General features: G+C 41.6%; 1 protein-coding gene across 4 annotated transcripts in view; it reads right to left on the bottom strand.

Moving 5' to 3' along the window:
• The window catches only part of SPTLC3 (serine palmitoyltransferase long chain base subunit 3), a 126,233-nt gene extending 107,484 nt beyond the window's left edge, over positions 1-18,749 (bottom strand). The window contains exons 1-2 of one of the 4 annotated variants that reach the window (XM_060031241.1): positions 18,654-18,749; positions 18,351-18,524 (exon numbers count right to left, since the gene is read on the bottom strand). In XM_060031241.1, coding sequence (XP_059887224.1) covers positions 18,351-18,458 — 108 coding nt within the window. In that variant the 5' untranslated portion in view covers positions 18,459-18,524; positions 18,654-18,749. Of the gene's footprint in view, positions 1-18,350 lie in introns of all 4 variants that reach the window. The other 3 variants (XM_060031245.1, XM_060031242.1, XM_060031243.1) reach the window with 3 other exon arrangements.
• Between the last annotated feature and the right edge of the window lie 2,178 nt (positions 18,750-20,927).

Genomic DNA, 20,927 nt, shown 5'->3' with positions numbered 1-20,927 from the left:
AGGGCCCTATGCGGCCTTCCCAGAATAGACCCATCCCATGTCATCCACCTGCTGTTTTTCTGTAGGAAAACTTTAGTCAAAGAATAAATTTAATCAGAGAAGTGAGAAAATGCAGAAAGGAAAACAGTCAAGCAAGACAAAATAATAATACTTTAGTCATTAAACAAACTCAAGGACCTTTAGTTCTTCCTCAAGGACTATAGATAATATTCTGAGCCATGTCCTTTGAGCTGTTTTGCAGATACTGAAGCCCCCAGCAGGTGGGAGAAGTTAACTGTATGCTGCCCACAGCACGTAGACCCCAGACCAGTTGGAACCAGGAGGTCGATGATGCTGATTCCTCATTACCTCACCACCGACCAGTCAGAAGAACGACCATGAGGTGACCATGCCCTGCTTTTTGAACACTGTAAGACTTCTCACTACCCCTTCCAGGGTGGGACACACAGTTTGGCAGGCATTAGCCCGCCGTGACCCCCTTTGCCTGGCAAAGCAACAAAGCTATTATTTTCTACTTTACCCAGAAGTCTGTCTCCACGTTTCTATTCAGCACCAGAGCACAGAGGCCGCGTTTTGACAACAATGTCTTCTCCAGACAAACCAAGCTAACATTAATGGATGTTGCTTTTGTCTAATATCTTCCCCAAATGCTACCGGGTGGTTTAAAATAATTAAAGTGAGAGAGCATTGCATAATATGAGGTCTTGAATGGAAGGTGAAGGAAAGAATATAACAAATACCTTGTATTTGGGAACATAGGGCACTAATTGGATGTCTTGCATGAACCATCAACATGCTAGGTTCTGGGAATTCCAAGATGACAGACCCCGTCCCTGCTCCTGAGTTCTTGACCTCCCTCTATGCCCTCACACCAGTCGTAGGTCTGATGGATGGCCAATCTTCCTAGTCTAGTGTGAAACTTTGGCTCCCTTCCTGGGTTCTGTTCTGTCTGTGACCTTTGAACTGCATCCATCTCTAGCATGCCTGGTGACTTCCTGGCCCAGTTAAGCTCCACCTTCTGGTTCTTTCCACATCATGGGGATACCCAAGGGGCTTACCTCCTTCCTGGAGTTGTCCAGACTCTAGCAAAAGGGGCTGAGAGCCTCATGAAAAAGGTTTGACTAACTTTTGTGACTGGTTCGGTATGAGGTCAAGGAAGAGGTCATGACAGTATCTGCGAGGAGTGTTATAGGAATGTGGATAAGAAGAAAGCGGAGATTAGAAGGAGGACTGCTTGTGGGGGAAGACAATGAGTGTGCACGGGACCTGCTGAGTTGGGGTTGTGTCTGCTTGCGTAAGTGGGGGTATTTGGGGGCAGTTAGAGATGCAGGAAAAGAGAAAGGCCTAGCTGACGTATACGATCTAGGACTCAACTACTCTGAGGCCCAGCGTGAACCACGGTTAAAGGCAAATGTGATAAAGCACAAAATAAAAAGAAGAGCAGGAAGCTTGGGACCAAAATTTGGGACCCCCTGATTTTAAGGGCACCGTAGACGAAGAAGGGTGAGTGAAGGGCATCCAGTGTGGGTGACTTCAGAACCTTGATTTAATGTGCTCACAAATGAACCCCTTGGGCTGACTTAGAGGATGGCTAAGTCACATAGGCACATATAAAAAGAGAAACTTCCAGGACGTTCAACGCCATCCTGTGAGGATCAGTGGGTTTTCCTCTTTTCCTTACCTGGCCCTGTAGCCAGGTAACTGTCCTTTTCCTAACTGTCCTCTGCTGCCCCCCCCCCCCACCACCCCACACACATAGACACCTTGGCTTGCCTAATATCCACTGTTTAAGACCCAGTTCTGGCTTCACTTCTTTTTTTTTCGGTACGTGGGCCTCTCACTGCTGTGGCCTCTCCCTTTGCGGAGCACAGGCTCCGGATGCGCAGGCTCAGTGGCCATGGCTCACGGGCCCAGCCTCTCCGCGGCATGTGGGATCTTCCCGGACCGGGGCATGAACCCGTGTTCCCTGCATCGGCAGACGGACTCTCAACCACTGCGCCACCAGGGAAGCTCCTGGCTTCACTTCTTAAAAAGATCCAGGCTAGGCGTTATCACTACATAATACCATTATAACACTCACAACATTGTATTACAATACTATTTTTAGGAAGACAAATCATTTAATAAAAGGACAGAAAATAAAGGATCACTTGCAAAAAATAATAGCTTTTATTATCTCTCACTCAGGCCTTTTGAATATTTCAAATATTTTCACACTATTGTCCATTGCGGTGGAGACTGGCTGCGCATCAGACCATTTCCCTCTCCTCTTTCTCATGGCCAGGCTACATGCCCCACGTCCCTTGCAGACACGTGTACGACTGATCAATGTGAAGTTGGTAGAAGTGAAATGTGCCATTTCTGTGCCTGGCCCACAAGAGCTTCTCTCACGATCCATCTCTTTCTCTCTCTCCCCTATTGTCATCTGAATTCTGATGGCCAAGGTGACCTTGGAAGCCACACAGTGTCGTCTGCAGAGCTTTGTCAGCCAGGTGCCCCGAATTACCGTGTGGAGCAGAGTCTTCACCTCCTCCCCCTCCAGCTTCCTGCCACTGCCCATAAGACTTAATATGAGTGAGAAATAAACTTCTATTGGGTTATGCCACTGAGATGTGGTGGCTCATTTTTTATGTCATCTAGTATTACCTTAATGAATACATACTATAAGAATTGTGTTAAAATTCTTTCATGTCTAAATCTTGTTTAGAAGCGTTTGGAAGAAGTCTGAGAACTGAGTTACCTCCCCAAGCAAAAGGGTGCATCAGGACCTGTCTGCACTGGCCAACATTCAAATTTAAATCTGGGGAATGTAAACTGGTGCAGCCACTATGGAAAACAGCATGGAGGTTCCTCAAAAAACTAAAAATAAAACAACAATATGATCCAGCAGTCCCACTCCTGGGTAATTATCCAAAGAAAATGAAAACACTGATTTGAAAAGATATATGTACCCCGATGTATGAGTGTCTCTCTCTCTCTCTCTCTCTCTCTCTCTCTATATATATATATATATACGGAATATTACTCAGCTATAAAAAAATAATGAAATTTTGCCATTTGCAACAACATGGGTAGACCTGGAGGATATTACACTTAGTGAAGTAAGTCAGACAGAGAAAAACAAATAATGTATATTCTCATTTATATGTGGAATCTAAAAAAATAAAACAAATGAATATAACAAAACAGAAGTAGACTAATAGATACAGAGAACAAACTAGTGGTTACCAGTGCAGTGGGGAGGGGCAAGATAGGGGAAGGTGATTAAGATGTATAAACTACTATGTATGAAATAAATAAGACACAAGGATGTAATGTACAGCACAGGGAATATAACTGATATTTTATAAGAATTTTAAATGGAGTATAAGTTATAAAAATATCAAATCATTATGTTGTACACCTGAAACTAGTATAGCATTGTAAATCAACTGTACTTTAATTTAAAAAAAGATAGAATGGGATCATCAATCAGTCAATCAATAAATCTGGTGAAGTTGTCAAAGATTCAATTCTTGAGTTATTGAGCATCTCTGAGTGTTAGGTGGTGCATGACAGAAAGAAGTACAGAAGTCAGAGAGAGAGACAGACAGATTATAAACATGGAACTTTTTGAGGGGACAAGTTCTTTATGTATTAACTACTCCAACCTTTCTTTGTAGTGATGCCCAAGTTCAGTCGTTGAGAGGCTCAGTTGCTTTCCCATGGTTTTCCCATCCACCACCAGAGAAGTTAGCAAAGAGGTCAGGGAAGCCCACGAAGAGTCCCACCTTCCACACTTCCAGATTGGGAAGTCAGGGATTCACAGAAAAGGTAGGATGGCTTGGAGAGGACTAAATGGAGTCCCTAGCAGTGTGCCCCATGAAAATCTGTTGTAGGACTGAGTGAATGAGAGAGAAAAAGAGAGCCAAGACTGGAAAATGTTGAGGAAGGAGGTGAGGGCCTTCCAGGACAGGAGAACCAGCATGGGCACTTGTTAGTGAGTAGAAACGAGAGGAATGGGACCATGCAAGGACTTCTGGCTGGACCTCATGTGTTGCCTGCTTGGAGATGTGGTGTGTAGTGCCTGCTGAAATTGAACAGGCCTTCTCTGCAGGATAAGTCAGACTTTCTGTTTCAAAGAGCAGTGAAAAAGAAATGCAGGGAAGAAAGATTTGTAGGATCCCAGGATCCTACCTGGGATGACAGCTGGGGTGGAGGCCCTAAAGTCAGTTGGACATAATTGAACTTTGGAACAAAGTGGCTGTCCTTCACCACCCTGCAATGACTGCAATCTTCTAATTTTACTCACAACCAGCTGGATCACTTGAGAGGCACAGAGCTTTTCTGAAGTTATCCTGATAAACCAGAGAAAACAATGCATTGTTGCTTTAATATCATTGAAATTAACTACTACCTACTATCTTCTTGTTCAGTTATGATGTTCTCAGTCCAGGTGAGAACAGCGCTTATCTCTGAGGTGCTCAAAGCTTTTGTGGCCATGATTTTATTTACTTACATGATATTCCTAAGAGGTAGGTTGTGGATAACTGTAATAGAATTAGAGTTATCTTCACTTAATAAGATAGTCACAGGGCATTAGGCAATTTCCCCAAGGTTATAAAGCAGGCAAAGTCAGGATGAAGTTGAATTTCTAAAGTGCACAGCACCAGGGTTGAATCAGAAAGAAGCTCTAAGTTAGATCTTTGAGATGTGACAGATTGGAACATGTTTCAGAAATAGCCATGGGGCTGACTCCTTGTCCTTCCCAGGTGGGTACTGGCAGCTGTCAACACTCATGGGACGGCTGACTACCATGTGCTTGTACCTGTGCTAGGCACTGGGTCATTCAGGTAGTTTCTCTTATGGCTTCCATCCCCATGGAACTCATGGACTAAGGTGGGGATAAAACGTGTGTACAGAAATACAACTCTTCAGGATTAGAGAGCAAGAAGTCTCCAGTGGCAACATCCCAGAAGTCTAATGTCATTCCATATTTATACATTTGTTCATTTTTTCCCTTCCTTTATTTATTTACATTTTTAATTGCAGTACAGTTGATTTACAGTGTTGTGTTAGTTTCAGCAAAGTGCTTCAGTTGTACACACACACACACACACACATATATATATATATTCTTTTTCACATTCTTTTCCATTTTAGGTTATTACAAGATATTGAATATAGTTCCCTGTGCCATACAGTAGGTCCTTGTTGGTTATCTATTTTAAATATAGTAGTGTATATCTGTTAATTCCAAACTCCTAATTTATCCCCCCCCTTCCCACGTTTCCCCTTTGGTGACCATGTTTGTCTTTTATATCTGTGAGTCTATTTCTGTTTTGTAAATAAGTTCATTTGTATCCTTTTTTAGATATCACATATAAGTGATATCATATGATATTTGTCTTTCTCTGTCCTACTTCACTTAGTATGATCATCTCTAGGCATATTTGTTCATTCATTCATCCAACAAATACATATTGAGTACCTACTCTGTGCTAGCTGCTGTGCTCTGTCCAGGTGACACAGTGGTGACCAGGAAGGACAGAACCCCTGACCTCATGACACTCATAGTCTATATGTGAACCGTCCAAAACAATAATCATTAGCCACATGTGGCTACTTACATTCAAACTAAAATCATTCAAGTTAAATACATTTAGAGATTTAGGTTACAGTTGCATGAGCCACATTTCAAATGTTGGACAACCACACATGGCTGGTGGCTACCTTACTGGGTGGGACAGTCACACAGTATTTCCATCATCACAGCAGGTCCCGTTGTTCTGAGGTCTGCAAATTATGGCCCACAAGCCATATCTGGCCTACCCCTTGCTTTTGCTATTTTCTTTCAAAATAAAGTTTTATTGGAACACAGTGACACCCGTTTGTTTATTGTTGTCCATGGCTGCTTTCACACTGCAAAGGCAGAGTTGAGTAATTGAGACAGGGACTTCGTGTCCCAAAGAACTGAAAATATTTACTGTCTGGCCCATTACAGAGAAAGTTTGCCAGCCCCTGGTCTAGATGGAAATACAGACCAGAGCAAATACTTACAAAAAGGGAAATGAAGGATAAGTCAGGGACCTATGGAGCGGATAGGATGGGATCTGGCCTAGTCCAGGAAAAGAGAAAGGCCTCCCTAAAGAAGATGATGCTTGAAATAAGATCTGAATAGTCAGTAGGAGTTGAGGAGGTGCAGTGTTCCCAGCAGGAGGAAGAACCCAAAGAACTGTGGGGAGGGAAGCGGGTAGGGTGGTGGGCTGGCAGGGGTAGTGAGGGGGCAGGCATGGCTGTAGGTCAGTTCTAAAAGGGGAACTCCATCCACTTTGTCCATCATTAGTACTCCAGGGCTTAGAAGGGCATCTGATACGAAGTAGGTATCCAATAAATCTTTGATGAATCAATGGACGAATCAGCGGGGAAGTTGTGCAGAGCTCGTAAACTGAGCTTAGGACCATAGCCTTGATCCTGACAAGGGAAGCCATTGACGAGCTGTAAGCAAATGCCGGTCTAAAAACCTGATCTGATACGTGTTTTCAAAAGGCCCCCTGCAAAGCCATGCATGTGAATGGGTCTTCAGGGAGCCCTGACATACCAATGATTCACAGTGACTCATGGCTGTATGGTCGGTAATTTTGAGAAAGATAAATATCATATGATATCTCTTACATGCAGAATCCTAAAAAAGATTATACAAATGAACTTACTTGCAAAACAGAGCTCACAGACTTAGAGAATGAACTTATGGTTACTGGGGGAAAAAGGATAGGGGGTGGAGGGATAGATTGGGAGTTTGGGATTGACATATACACACTGCTATATTTAAAATAGATAACCAACAAGGACCTACGGTATAGCACAGGGAACTCTGCTCAATATTCTGTAATAACCTAAGTGGGAATAGAATTTGAAAAAGAATAGATACAAGTATATGTATAACTGAATCACTTTGCTGTACACCTGAAACTAACATACCATTGTTAATCAACTATAATCCAATATAAAATAAAATAAAGTTTCTCTTGTATCCCTTGCAGAAGAATATTTGATGAAACATACTCGCTCCATTGATCCTGAACTTTTGAACCTATGATCAAAAATCAAAAGGAAAGTGTTTCCTGAGCTGCATGAGAATGAACCAACACCAGAGATGTGCTTTGCCATGGGAGTGAGATGTGTACTGTAGCATCTCCTTCCCGTGCCAGGCAGCTGATGACTCATAGGTGAGTTAAAAAAAGGGTGGGGCTCTGGAAGCACACAAAATGTGGTTGGCTGAGCTCAGGGGACTGAACTTGGATTAGAAACAATGGTTTTTCTCTTTGAATCAAATTGAAACAATTTCTTCTTGCACCTTGATGATGCTGAACTACCATCTCTAGACCCCAACCAAAACTTCTCATCCCCTAAACATGGACCAAAGAGTGTCTGCTATTCAACAACCTGAAGGAGCAGAAAATCCCCCTACCCAGAAAGAGAGAAAGTTGCCGAGGATTCCATTGTTCTTCCTTCCCTGTGTGTTTATCAGGATTTGGCTCATGGCTGTACAGACCTATTCTCCTTGCCTCCTTCCCTCCTCTGCCTATCACCCTATAAAACCACTCACAATTTATGCACATCAAGAGCAGCCTAGGTTCATCTTCAACCTATAACCTGACTCATCTTTTGCTTGCCTTTGAAGACAGAATGTGTCCTTAAAGAGATGATGCTTAGTTGAATGTATACAGTTTTTTTGGCTGGAATCTTTGGTGTTCATGGAAGGCAGAGCATATTTGATTTTCCATGAAAACATTTTGCTTCTTGGGAAAGTAAGCATAATGTCTCCAAACAACCAATTGCCCAAGAGTATGACAACATAACAATTTGTTTCTTTGCTTCCAAAACATCTGATAACATCCATGGTCACAGCTATAATTATCTGATTAACTTTTCTTACGTGGCATATAATGTTGAAAAAGAAGTAACTTCTCCCAGAGTAGTGCTAGCCTTGACTAATTTTTACCTGTACTCCTGAATCAACCATTTAAAAATTCCAGGCATTTTTTTTTAGCCATCATAATTTATGAGCCTTAAGTAATGGCTGGGTGCAAGGCATGGGTCATCTGATTGGTATAAAGATTGATATTACACTTAAAAAGAGAAAAGTGACATTCGTGACCTATTTATTTCAGCCATTGTCTCATTTTCCCAGGTCACTATGTGGAGAACTTCTGTATCTTAGTCTGTAGACACCTGATTCAGTGGTTTTGCAAAGAACTGACCGATGGGAAGCACAGCCCCATAGACAAAATGCCAGCCCCTTTTGCATAAACTTACAAACCAATCCGTCAAAACTTACGTCGGTTTTGAGATTTTCCCAAGTACCCCTAAGTTATTTGCATGGTTTGGCAAAAGCTGTTATTGCCAAGGGCTCCTTCGGGGTTTGTTTTGGATTCTGTACTATGAAAAGCAGTATTGTGTAGAGGCTCTAGAAACTGGCAGTGGACAGGTGTGCGTCTTGCCCTGGATTGGCCATTTTGAGATATGGGCAAGTGTGCCTCAGTTCTGTTCTCTATTCTATTAAGTGACAAATGTGTCACTAAGATCTAGAAAATGAGATAACATGCTTCTCTGAGATCTGAGATCATTTCTACCATGATTATTCCAGTATTTGAAATGATCTGGAGCCTAGTTTCCTTCAGATTATCAGAGTAGGTGACTGGGAAACATGCCATGTTGCAAGACCTAAGAATCCTTAACGCATCATCAATGTCATTGCCTCGGGGAGACTCAGCAAAGGAACCAAGAAATTAATTGACTTGTGCTCCCCTGCTGGGTCTGGAAGCAAGCTTTCATGATGGCCTGTGTTTGAAAATGAAGTTGAGGCTGTACAAGGGCTCAGAAGAAGGTAATTCTGGGGAGTACACATGCTACATGCCGTGAGGATGTAAAGACAAAGGTCAATGATTTTTAAAGAAAGATTTATAGGAAGTTGTGCTGTCTGGTGTGCCATGTAAAATCACTTTGCTGCCTGGCTATGGAAATCTAAGGTAGAAACTAACATTTTACAAGACTTTTAGAATCTTACAGATTTCTAAAAATTACTAAAACTGACTCCCAAATCTGCTCTTCTGAGTAAGTGTAATAACCAAAATAGCACTTTTTCTCTTGCTGTGAATTAATCTGCTGAAGAATAGAGGTGCTGATTTTTTTTTTTTTTTACTTCCTACCTGTTCTTGTAAAGGAACAGTTGACAGAGTTGTATGCACTGAGTAAGGGCTTGAAAAATACCTACGTATCCAGTCCTTTGAGACATTCCTGAACTTAGAGTTAAAAATGTCTGGGATTCTTGTCCAGCTCTGTCCCCATCATCCATGTGTCTTTGGTCTCATTATCTTTCTTAGCTCTGTTTTTTTCATCCCCAAATGGGTCAGTAGCACTCAATACTTCACAGCATTGCTGTGAGAGTCCAACAAGACGTTGGATATAAGGATCATTATAGTTGATGCTGAAGGTTAAAGGGGCAAAACGTTGGTTGCTTTTTAAAGAAATCATTCTAAGCCTTGCATGCGCCACCATATTTACTTCTTACAACGACTCTATTGGTCAGGCACTACTATTATCCTCATCCTCCAGTTAAGGAAACTGAGGCACAGAGATTAAGCTGCTTGTCCAAGGTCATAGAGTGACCGATGTGAAGCTGAAATTCAAGCCCAGGCAGTGCGAAGGGGAGGCCGGACTCCCAACCTCTATATGATGGTTCAGTTTACTAGGACAGTAGGGCAGGAGATGGCAACAATTTATGTGATATTAGGGGTCAGAAAATCCTCCTATTACTTGCCACCCGTGTGGGTGATTATCTGACCTCTTTGAACCTTGGGTCCTTATACGTGAAATTTGAAAGCGATAGGTGAGAATTCACAATACTTCAAAAAGCGTAAATATGTGGTAGGACCTTGTGTGTGGCAGCAATCATTAACTGTAATTAATACTGATTTCTCTGACATGCTTTTCTAAGATAAGCAAAGAAGGAGGCTTTCTCCACGTGGCTCTTATTTTGGGAAATAGGAGAGGTCTTTACATCTTCCATGAGACAAATGCAACTTTGCATCATCAATTTTGAAATTGAAGCTAAAGAATTTGCAATAGCAGATACCACTCTGAGCCATCAAATACTGTAGTCCCTGGCTGTTTGCTTTCACAGGTTGGAGGTTTCAGAAACAAATGCACCTTTCCAGAAAGGCCTTGGTCTGGGTATCAAGAGACCAGAGTGGGGGAGGGTGCCTCACACTGGTGTGACCTCTGAGACAGTCACTTCATTTTGTTGAGCCTCATTCCTCCATGTGTAAGAAGACAGGGCATGGTATGGAATTTTAAGAATTTCTACAGTGAGTTCCCTTCCTGCCAGCTGGATTATACTCCAGACAAAAAGGGAAAATGGCTCTTGAACCCGTCAGATTTTAGGTGTACAACAGGGGAGTTTCTCGAGTGAGGTAGCCTCCTGCTGAGTCTTTCATCTCATAGATGAATTTACACTTGATTCAGCTCACGGTTTTATAAAATCTTTGCACAGTCAAAACTATACAATGAAACCTTTCCCAGCAAGAAAAATCGAAAGGTAGTGTAGGTCAAAATTCATTGAATGGAATTATCTGCACATTTTGTCTCAAAAGAAGAAAAAAGAAAGAACGATGGACAAATATTGAAATCTGGTTAATAATTCACATGTGGAAGAGTTTAGGGGTGAAGTCTATTGATTCTCCAACTTTCTTTGAAATGCACCAAACATATGGTTTGATGGATGAATAGAGAGACGGATAGACAGACAAACGTGTGATGAAACAAATATAGTAAAATGTTAACTGCAGTTTCTAAGTGGTAGGTATATGAGTATTCAGTGTAGAACTCTTTAATTTTTCTGTAAGTTTGCAAATATTTACAATAAAATGTTTGAGGAAAAGGCTTTTTTTTTTTTTTTTTCTAGTGATAAAGACATAGACCCTGGGGTCAGTCTGCACTAACTAGAGGTTTAATCTTAGACAAACTTACTTAACTTTTCTATGACCAGTTGCCTCATATAAAAAATAGGGATAGTAATAGCATTAAAGTCACAGGGTTGTGGGAATCAAATAAGTTTGTATTTAGAAAGTTCCTAGCATATAGTGTGATGGAAAATTTGTTAAATGAAATTTTAAAAATCATTTCATATACAGGGTCATGAATGGGGAAGCAGATTATTCTGATTTTTCTTGGACATTCAACCCTGAGAATGCAGAATTTTATTAAAACCAGATGACAGGTCTATATACCTTGAGGTATTAGTCATTTTCCTTCTAATCCAGGCATATTTCATCTCCTATTAAGAGGTAGTAGAATCATCAGGATAAATCAATAATATTTAATTTCTATTTTCATCTCCTTCAAAAAGTTCCACCTCCTTAAAGCATATTCCCTGACCCCAAACTTAGAGTATACATAATATCTGGATATCGATATAAAAGCTCGTAGTTACCTGGTCACACAAAAATCTAGTGATTTAGTGATTTTTAAAAAGAAGGCAGTGAATAGTGGTCATGTTCTCCAACAAAGGGTGGGAAACCTTTAATTAATATTAGGTAAATTACTAATAAATTAGTAATTAATCAGTGTATTAATTAATAAGAGGTTATACGCTTTGAAATCTGCAAGAAGCTTGTGTATCGTATGAGTGGGGCTTTTCAGTCTTTTAAAGAACCAGGCCTGTGAACAGCAAATGGCAATTGAAATAAACAAAACAAACTGAAATCCGAGTTTTAACAAACACTAGATTAGTAAAAACAGGTGGTCTTTAATCATTGCACAACTATTATTGAGCACCTATTGTGTACAGGCTCCGGTATATGTTCTGGGGATTTGGCAGTGAGATAGAAATCTCTGCCTGGGTGGAATTCCCATTCTAGAGCCAGAGGCAGACAATAGATAGGAAATAAATTCAAGTGTGTGTGTGTGTGTGTGTGTGTGTGTGTGTGTGTGTGTGTGTGTGTGTGTAGATGGTGTTAAGTACTAAAGAACCAAGCAAGATCAGGAAAGGGAGTCAGGAAGAAAGTATGTTGCAATTTTTATAGGATTGTGAGTAATATTTGACTTGAAAGAAGGGAGGTGCAGGCACCTGGATTTCTGGGAAGTGCAAATGGGGGAGGATGTGGGAATGTCCTGAGGTGGGAGGATGCAGGGCTGCTGGAATACACTGAGCCCTGGGAAAAAGGAGATGAGTCAGTGAGGATCAAACCATGGCTCCTTGTGGTCACTGTAAGAATTTCAGCTTTTACTCAAGGCTAGGATACAAAAGGCCATGAAACGTTTTCACTTACTAGAAAACTCTCTAGAGCCCTCCCTGCTGTAGAAGTTGTCTGAGGCAATCCTGCCCACAATCCTGGCTTGTCCTTTTTTTCAGCTGACCCAGCTTGGACATGGTAGTGAGGACACCATCTTGCAGGCAAATCCTCCTGGCTCAGCTGTTCTAGGTCCAGCCAATTGAGGCCCCAGATATCCTGGAACAGGGAAGAGCTGTCTCCACTGAGTCTTTTCTGAATTCCTACCCAGTAGAATCCATGAGCATAACAAAATAGTCGTTGTTTAATGTCATTCTGTTTTGGGATGGGTTGTCACTCTGTAATGAATAACTGGGACATAGGGAAAAGGCATGAGGCTCCCGTAACAATCAAGGTGAGAGACAGTGGTGGCTGAGACCAGAGTGGTTGCTGTGGGGAGGTGAGGAGCGGTCAGATTCTGGATATCCTGTGAAGGTAGGATCATGAATTTGCTGACTCATTGAATACAGAAGGAAAAAGTCATGAACGATACCCAGGTTTTTGGTTTGAGCCACTGGAAGGATAGAGTTGTCATTTACTGAGATGGGAAAGACTATAAAGGAAACACGTTAGGGACAGAGGGAGGGAGTATTGGGGGCTCAGTTTTGGACATGTTAAGCTGGAGATGCCTTTGGTCATCCAAGCGAAAGATCAAGGAAGCAGTTGGAAATGACATATATATATATACACATACACGCACATACACACAGCTGCACATATATACATGTACATATAGTAATGAGACAAGGTCAGATCATCAGGAGAAATCTGCAGTTAGAAAAGAGAACGGGTACAAGGACTGAGTCTTGGGGCACTCTATTGTTCAAAGATCAAGGAGTTGAGGAAAACCAGGAATAGACACTGTAAAGGAACAGCTGGTGATATAGGAGGGTCATAACTTGGAAGCCAAGAGAGAAAAGGGCTTGAAGGAGGAGGAGTAATTACTTGTGTCAAGTGCTGCTGACAGACCAAGTAAAATGAAGCCACCATTGGATGAGGGAATTCAAGGATTTAAGACTATCATTTATTGAGCACCTATTACATGCCAGGCATTGTACTGAATGGTCTTACAATAGCAGTAGAGGGGTAAGAGCTGCAGGCAGACTTTAATAGATAATAGTCACTATTTATCAAGTATCTACTACACATGTGATAGTTACTGGGAGTCTTACATACACTCTCTTATCCAATCTTCACCTTTGCCTTGTGAGGTATGGATCAGAGCCGTGATGCTACTTCCCCAATGTGGCACAGCTAGTAGGGAGCAAAGCTAGTACTCATACCCATTTCTGCTGATGTCAAAGCTTGTCTTCCTGCTATCATTCTTCCTTAAGTTGTTCCCTGGGAAATCCTGAGGGGTGCTGGGATATGAAAAGCCACCAGGAAAGAAATATCTTCCTGGGGAGTTCATTTATACTCAAGGTTTTCAAGGAGGATATAAAAGTAGTTTTATAGTAAAATAAATATTATTAAAATAGTATTATAAAGTGGGGTGCAAAATTCTAATATACATTTTTAAATAAATTAATACATGTGGGCTTGTGGTCTGAGTCACTTTGGCTTATGTTTGGTTTTCTCTCCTTGGTAGATCAATTTATGAATCCCTTTACCCTGTCTTCTCTGGAAAGCCTGATTTGTTGGTTTTTCTGAGCAGGGTGTGAGAGCTGAGGTTCTTAACCTGAGGATCTGAGAAAGTCAGGAAACACATGAATCCTCTATGTGGAAAATTCTTTAATACAGAAAGTATCTATCAGCTTCTCAAAGGATTTTTGACTTCCAAAAGGATAAGCTCCACATGGCAGAGAAAGAACAGTCAGGTATAAGTTGTAGTTGACTGGATAATCATAATTTACACATAGCCTTTTCCTGGGCAACTTTTGAAGGCCCAGTTATACTATGTCTAGAGAATAATAATGGTGACCAAGCTATATGAGTGCATTGTCTAACAAAAGGTTTGTGTGTCACTTCCTACAAAGTCTGAGAGATGAAGTTTGAGCAGTGAAATGGTATCAGTTCTATGACATTTTGTCATCTAATATTTGAAGTCAGGTTTAGTCAGAGAAATCTAGTACAACTGGTTGGGTCATAATTGTTCCTAAAACTTCCATACTCCAGGATCAAGTATTAATGTAACAACTCAGGAAAATTAAGATGTAAGATACATCTATTGCTTTTAGAAAATATAAAGTAAGTCTAAATTAAGAAGATCCAAATTCCCTGAATCACTCTATTTATGACCTCTTATTTTTCTCATCCTATTTGCCTATAGTTCAGAGATTACAGATTTGTGGCTGGTAGCAATGTCTCATTGAACTCTACACTATTGGAGATTTGAAGCATTAGATGCTAATACTTAAAAATCAGGATATTCTCTCTCCCTCCCACTCCATCTGGATTTCCAGTTTCTTTTGAAAATCATAAGATCTGTCAACATAGGACCTGCTTTCTCTCATGGTGACAATGAGCTTTGTTCAGGTAAACCCATGCTTTACCAGCCTGCTGGGCATTTGTAATCTTAACCTCTGCTGTAATCAAATGATCTTCAATGTGGCAAAACTTTTGGTTGAAGCAGGATTTAGAGGGAACTGTGATGGATGAAGTACATTGTGGAGAACAATTCTGAATACTTCTCTGAACTATGTTCATAGTGTTTGTTTGTTTGTTTCCAAAGGTTTAATCTAAATTGTGAATTACTGGGCCAATGACTTTCTTTCTAATATGGTGGCAACAACTTCTTCTCACATGGATTTACAGGTTGATATACTTTAGAATTCCAGTAAAACTACATTAGTTCAGGCCAATTGAGACAAGGTGACAATAATTAGTAGAAAGATTAAATCAAGTGTACTTCAAAATAAATGTAGTAGATTTCTTGAGAGTAATTAGGTTAACGTCAATCTACCTCTACTTGTGTTTCTAAAGAGAATCATTTTGTAGGAAACTTTAACCAATAGGTAAAATTAATTTATAATTGGCAGATATTAAATATACTTTAAAACATGTATTCATTTAATTAACAAAACATCTGAACCAGAACACATACATGCTTCTTTGCCTGCTCTTTCTTCATAGATAAGGCAACAAGTTACAGACCTCCTCAGATTGAATAATTACACTTCAGATTTGACAGCATCCAAGTGATTGTGCTTTTGTATAGTTGATATTTGAGTTCATTGTATTTGGTTTTACCAGCCGGACACTCATCTTAAGCATACAGTCCTTATGCAAAACACAAAACAAAACACAACAAAAGTGTAAAGCTTAGGGAAAGGCATCTTTGCCAAAGATTGATGGCCAAAACAAACTCTTTCCTCAAAATGAAAGCACTGAAAATGGTTGTAATGAGACTGTACAATGATTTTTCTAGGCATTTTAAAGAAATAGAATATACATGTGTTTACATGTTTATTGTTGCTTAGCAAACCACCACCATACTTAAAACAACAATCATTTGTTTGCTTGGGACTTCCCTGGTGGCACAGTGGTTAAGAATCCACCTGCCAATGCAGGGGACACGGGTTCAAGCCCTGGTCTGGGAAGATCCCACATGCCGCGGAGCAACAAAGCCTGTGCACCACAACTACTGAGCCTGCGCTCTAGAGCCTGCGAGCCACAACTACTGAAGCCCACGTGCCTAGAGCCCATGCTCCGCAACAAAGAGAAGCCACCTCAATGAGAGGCCCACGCACCACAGCGAAGTATAGTTCCCACTCCGCTGCAGCTAGGGAAAGCCCGCACACCGCAATGAAGACCCAACGCAGCCATAAATAAATAAAGATATTAAAAGTCTGATAAGCAAACCCAGCTTAAAAAAAAAAACCCAATCATTTGTTTGCTTAAGGATCTGTAATTTGGGCAGAGCCCAGTGGGGACAAGTCATGTATACTCCATGAAGTATAATTGGAACAGATAGACTCCAGGGATGGAGGATCCACTTCTAAGATAGCTGACTCACACAGTTTACAAGCTGGTGCTGCATCTTGCCTAGGCGCACAGCAAGGATACCTGGTTTCTCTCTACTTGGGCTTCTCTTGAGCTGCTTGGGCTTCCTTCAAATGTGGTGGCTGGGTTCCAAGAGTGAGTGTTCTACGAGGACTGGGTTCAAGCTTCAAGGTTTTTGGTAAAGACTCAGTTTGTTTAAGGTCCTCAAAGCAAAATGGACTAAAACCAGTGATTAAGGATCATGATAGTAAAGACAACTTCATCTATATCACAGAGGGGAAAACAGGCCTTTGTCTGCCCGACTTCACTAAGAACTCAGCAGGGTTTCTTCTTTCTGGAACATACTTCTTAAGCCATAATTGAGGCTCTCAGTGGGAGCCAATTTCAACTAAGTAACACCTAAATATATCTGAGCAAATAGGTTCTGGATGGTCCTTCCTTCAGAAAGAGCTGTTGGAAAAGGCAGTAGCCTCCCTGGTATTTCCTGCTGCTCTTAGGGAAGCTTCAGTGTCCAAAGATATTCACAGTCTTGTAGGAGCACTTAGTAATGAACCTTTAGGATCCTGGCTCGTGTCCTTAGGAATGGTTGTAACCATTTAGCTAAGTCTCTAACCTCAGACACTAGAAGGTGGTTACAAAACCAAGATAAAGTAGAGAGAGAGAGAGAGAGAGAGAGAGAATGGCTTTGAGGGCATCTCTACCCAAATGAGAGCCTTCAGGGTCATAATGGTCCAGAGGGTGAGAAGGCCAGTGGCCAGTGTTACAGCCATTTTAGGGGCAAAGAGTGTCTTGAGTGGTAGTGGTCTGATTCGATACAGTGATGAATAGATGGTGGGTATTAGTATGATTGCCCTCGTGCAAAGAATGAGAGTTGAGTATTTTCTCTTCACATTATACTCATCTGCGAGAGGCCAGACCTGAGGTTTTAGGTAGACAATTCCAAGGCTAGGGCAATGTCTTTTGTTAAGAGGGGAACCTATTTGGGGGACCACAGCCTATTCACACACAACCCAGGCTCCAGAGTGCCCCCCCCACACACCTCTTTCATTCCACTGAACACACAAATTTCCTTCACTGAATGGTGGGCTGGCCCCCAGCCAGCCCCACCTGTCCTGTGATCTTAGAACAATCTCACTGCCCAACCTCCCCACCCCCGACCCCAGTTCTCCCGCACAGATTCCTTGCCCAGCTTCTCATTTTGCAATGGTGAAGCTGCCTGTTTGGCTATGCTAACCTGCTCCCAAGCAGGTGAACTCACCCCTGCTGCTCAGAACAGAGGACCTGGGCATCCAATGGGAAGCTGGCAATGGCCAGCCTGTTCGTAAGCAGCTTGCAGACCCGGCTCCCTCTTTGAATGAGCTGACAACATTTCTTGGGTTCTTCCCCTTCCTCAGTACATTCCCCTCAAACATTCTGTCAGAGCAGGAGCCAAAAATTTTTACAAAAAGTATCACATGGGAAAACAATTCAAAGTCTGTTTGGTTCCTGTGTGCAGCCTGTAACAATAAGCCGCACTTTCTGAAGTGTCTTAAAAAGGAATGCTTGTGATGTCAAGTTTCAAAGAAAGACTTTGGCCCCGAATCAAGCTGTAAGCTATGACAAGGCCCCACCAAACACCAAAAAGAAGTCCCCTTTTAATCCGAGAGGCACTCCTCACGTACCAGGGGAAAACCTACTCCACGTAATCTCAGCAGCGTTTACTTTCACTTCCTCTTTTTTTCCCCTATGAAGTTTGATGCATGCAGTCTGTTGTGATTTCCTGATAGACTGAAATTTAGCTGGAGAGTTTTAGCCTTCATAACTGTTTTCTCCAAAATGCTTGAGAGAAAACAAAAGTCTAGCAGAGACGTTTTTATGTTAAGGGTTTAAGGCTCTTGGATCTACGTGTGTCCTGTCTTGTACAGAGAAGAAATTCCCTCCTTAACCCACATCCAAACTTTTTAGTAGCCAAGCATTTGAAATTAGCTGAAGTAAGGAGTCAAAACACAGAAAACACTTCCTGCCAAGAACTTTCAGCTAGGACAGCTTCAAATAGCTTTACAACAAATATTGAAATGTTCAGGTCTTTCAGAGTAAGGGGGAGGGATTGCCTCTTACCTGGGCTTCTTTCACCATCCCGTTCCTTGTGCAGTTTTTTCTGTGACAGTGGTCGCTCTGATTGTGAAGTGTTCCATTGCAAATAGCACCACCTCCAGGATCAACCATTTGTGTGAAATTGATGGAAGTGGCAGATTTTCCTCCAGAGGCTCTTGGCAAGCTTGACTTTTGAAGCTGGTGAGGGAATGGGATAAAGCACTTCAGACTGAGTGCTTGAAGGAATCCTACCAATCAGGCTTTTCCAGAAGAAGAGCGACAGCCTATCTTTTGGGAAGATCTTTGAAGCTAAAAACAAATGATTACCTTTACACTCTTGAAATCAGAATGTGGCCTCCATGGTAACAGAACTGCTCCTGAAACTACAAAGGAGATTGCCAGCTCCTTGCCTGGACTGAGGCAACCAGGAGGCTGCAAAGCCACTGGCAAACTGTGAGGAGGCCAGCAGGGAGGTGGAGAATCTTTTAAAGACACACACACACACACACACACACACACGCCACTGTACACTCCCCAGGTGTCTCCTACGGAGGACAGTCAGTGCCAAATTGACGTCTATCCCCTTCTCACCTCCCTCCTGCATCTAATTACATTTTTGTTTGTAAACCAAGGTCAAAGTCAACACTTCTTTTTGCGGTAAAGTAACATTCAGAAGTGGTTGCCAGGGGCCACAGGGAGGAGAGATAGGAAGCTACTGTTTAATGGGTACAAGTTTCTGTTGGAGAAGATGGGAAAAGTTGGGGCGACGGATGGTAGTGATGATTGCCATGTGAATGCCACGGAACTATACACTTCAAAATGGTTAAAATGGTAAATTTTATGTAATGTATATTTTACCATAATACAAAAATGGCAAAAAGACAATTCAGAACCCACCTTATGTTAAAACCAGTGACATCAGGACTTCCCTCGTGGCTCAGTGGTTAGGAATCCACTTGCCAATGCAGGGGACACGGGTTTGAGACTCCGTCTGGGAAGATCCCACATGCCGTGGAGCAACTAAGCCCGTGTGCCACAACTACCGAAGCCCACATGCCTAGAGCCCGTGCTCTGCAACAAGAGAAGCCACCGCAATAAGAAGCCCGTGTACTGCAACAAAGACCCAATGCAGCCAAAAATAAAACTAATTAATTAATTAGTTTAAAAAAAGTTCTTGGTGAAAATGAAAAAACAAGCAAAACAAAAAACCCCAGTGACATCAATGAGAGGTACTGACTCATCCAGAATTCCGATAAGACAGAAGTCTGGGAGACAGGATATTTGGTTTCTCATTATAGCTGCATCACCTTGATCATGTGACCTTGGGAAAGTGATTTTTCTCCCTTTTTGCCTCAGTTTCTCCAGCTATAAGATGAGATAAAACATTTTTTGTGGGCTAGCGTCTGATGAAGTAGTTTGTTACAGACATAGGTGTTGTGAGGTAGCATCCCAGTCCTGACACCTCTGGTTTACTCATCAACTCCTATTCTCTCAATGCACCAGTCACCAGAGAGGTCTGTTTTCTCCTCTCACCATCTAAAGGCATTGTGGTGACATGGTTGGTTGGACAGTGTCAATCATTTACAGCCTGTTGAATCCTCGCCCTCATGGTTCTCCTGAATGGAGGCTTCTTTAACATCAGACACTCAGAAAAGAAACCCATTTATTGGGTCAGTAGGCACAAACAAACAAGAAGCACAACAAAAAGACAGACATAGTCCTGTTGTCAGAGCCTCACTTCCTGGTTCTCAGTTCTCTTGGGCAGGGTTTGTTTCCCCTCTAGGAAGATGTGGCAAACAGAGGAAGTGATATAATGCCTCTCCCAAGCATGATTAGCCTGTGAAGGTGTCCTTTTCCCCCATCCCACAGAGACCTAGAGGAATAAAATAAGGTCTTGGGCCAAATGATGGAATAAATACCAAGTGTGCCCTCCCTTTCATGTCTCAAGATGAGAATCTTTATTGCATTTCTCCCAACCTTTGTCATCAGAGCAGAACTTGTCTCTTCAGTGGCCGTTACAGTAGGATTTGGGAGTTGAACCTGTGTTGGCTTATTTCCTTCTAGACTTAACACAAAAAAGAGAAGAAAAGGGAAGAGGGGGCACTGATAACTGCCGGCGTGACTGCCTCCATTTAGAAAGACACACTGAAGACATGGTGTTATTTTGACTGAGCTCTACTGACCCGTACAAAGTTATTTTTTGAATAAGGATTTTGAGATAAAACTTATGAACCTTATATGCTTCCTCCCCTTCTCCGTTTTTCCCCCTCTTCTTCCCTCATCACTGTCCTCTTTTGAATTTCCTTTCATCCTTCTTACTCCTCTTCATCTTATTTTCATTTTTCTTTATCTTTTTCTTTTTTTTTTTACAAGGGGGCAAAAACCACAAATAAAGAAAACATGTCAAGGGGAGGGGAGACGGATAAATCAGGAGTTTGGGATTAAAATACACACACTACTATATACAAAATAGTTAACCAACAAGGACCTACTCTATAGCACAGGGAACTATAATCAATATCTTGTAATTACCTATAATGGAAGATAATGTAAAAAAGAATATGTATATTTATATATACATGTATAACTGAATGACTTTGC

The sequence above is a fragment of the Delphinus delphis genome, chromosome 15 (assembly GCF_949987515.2).
Source record: "Delphinus delphis chromosome 15, mDelDel1.2, whole genome shotgun sequence".
Classification (NCBI taxonomy): Eukaryota; Metazoa; Chordata; class Mammalia; order Artiodactyla; family Delphinidae; genus Delphinus; species Delphinus delphis.
Note: the sequence above shows the minus strand (reverse complement) of the source record. Positions and strands in the feature narration are given on the sequence as shown.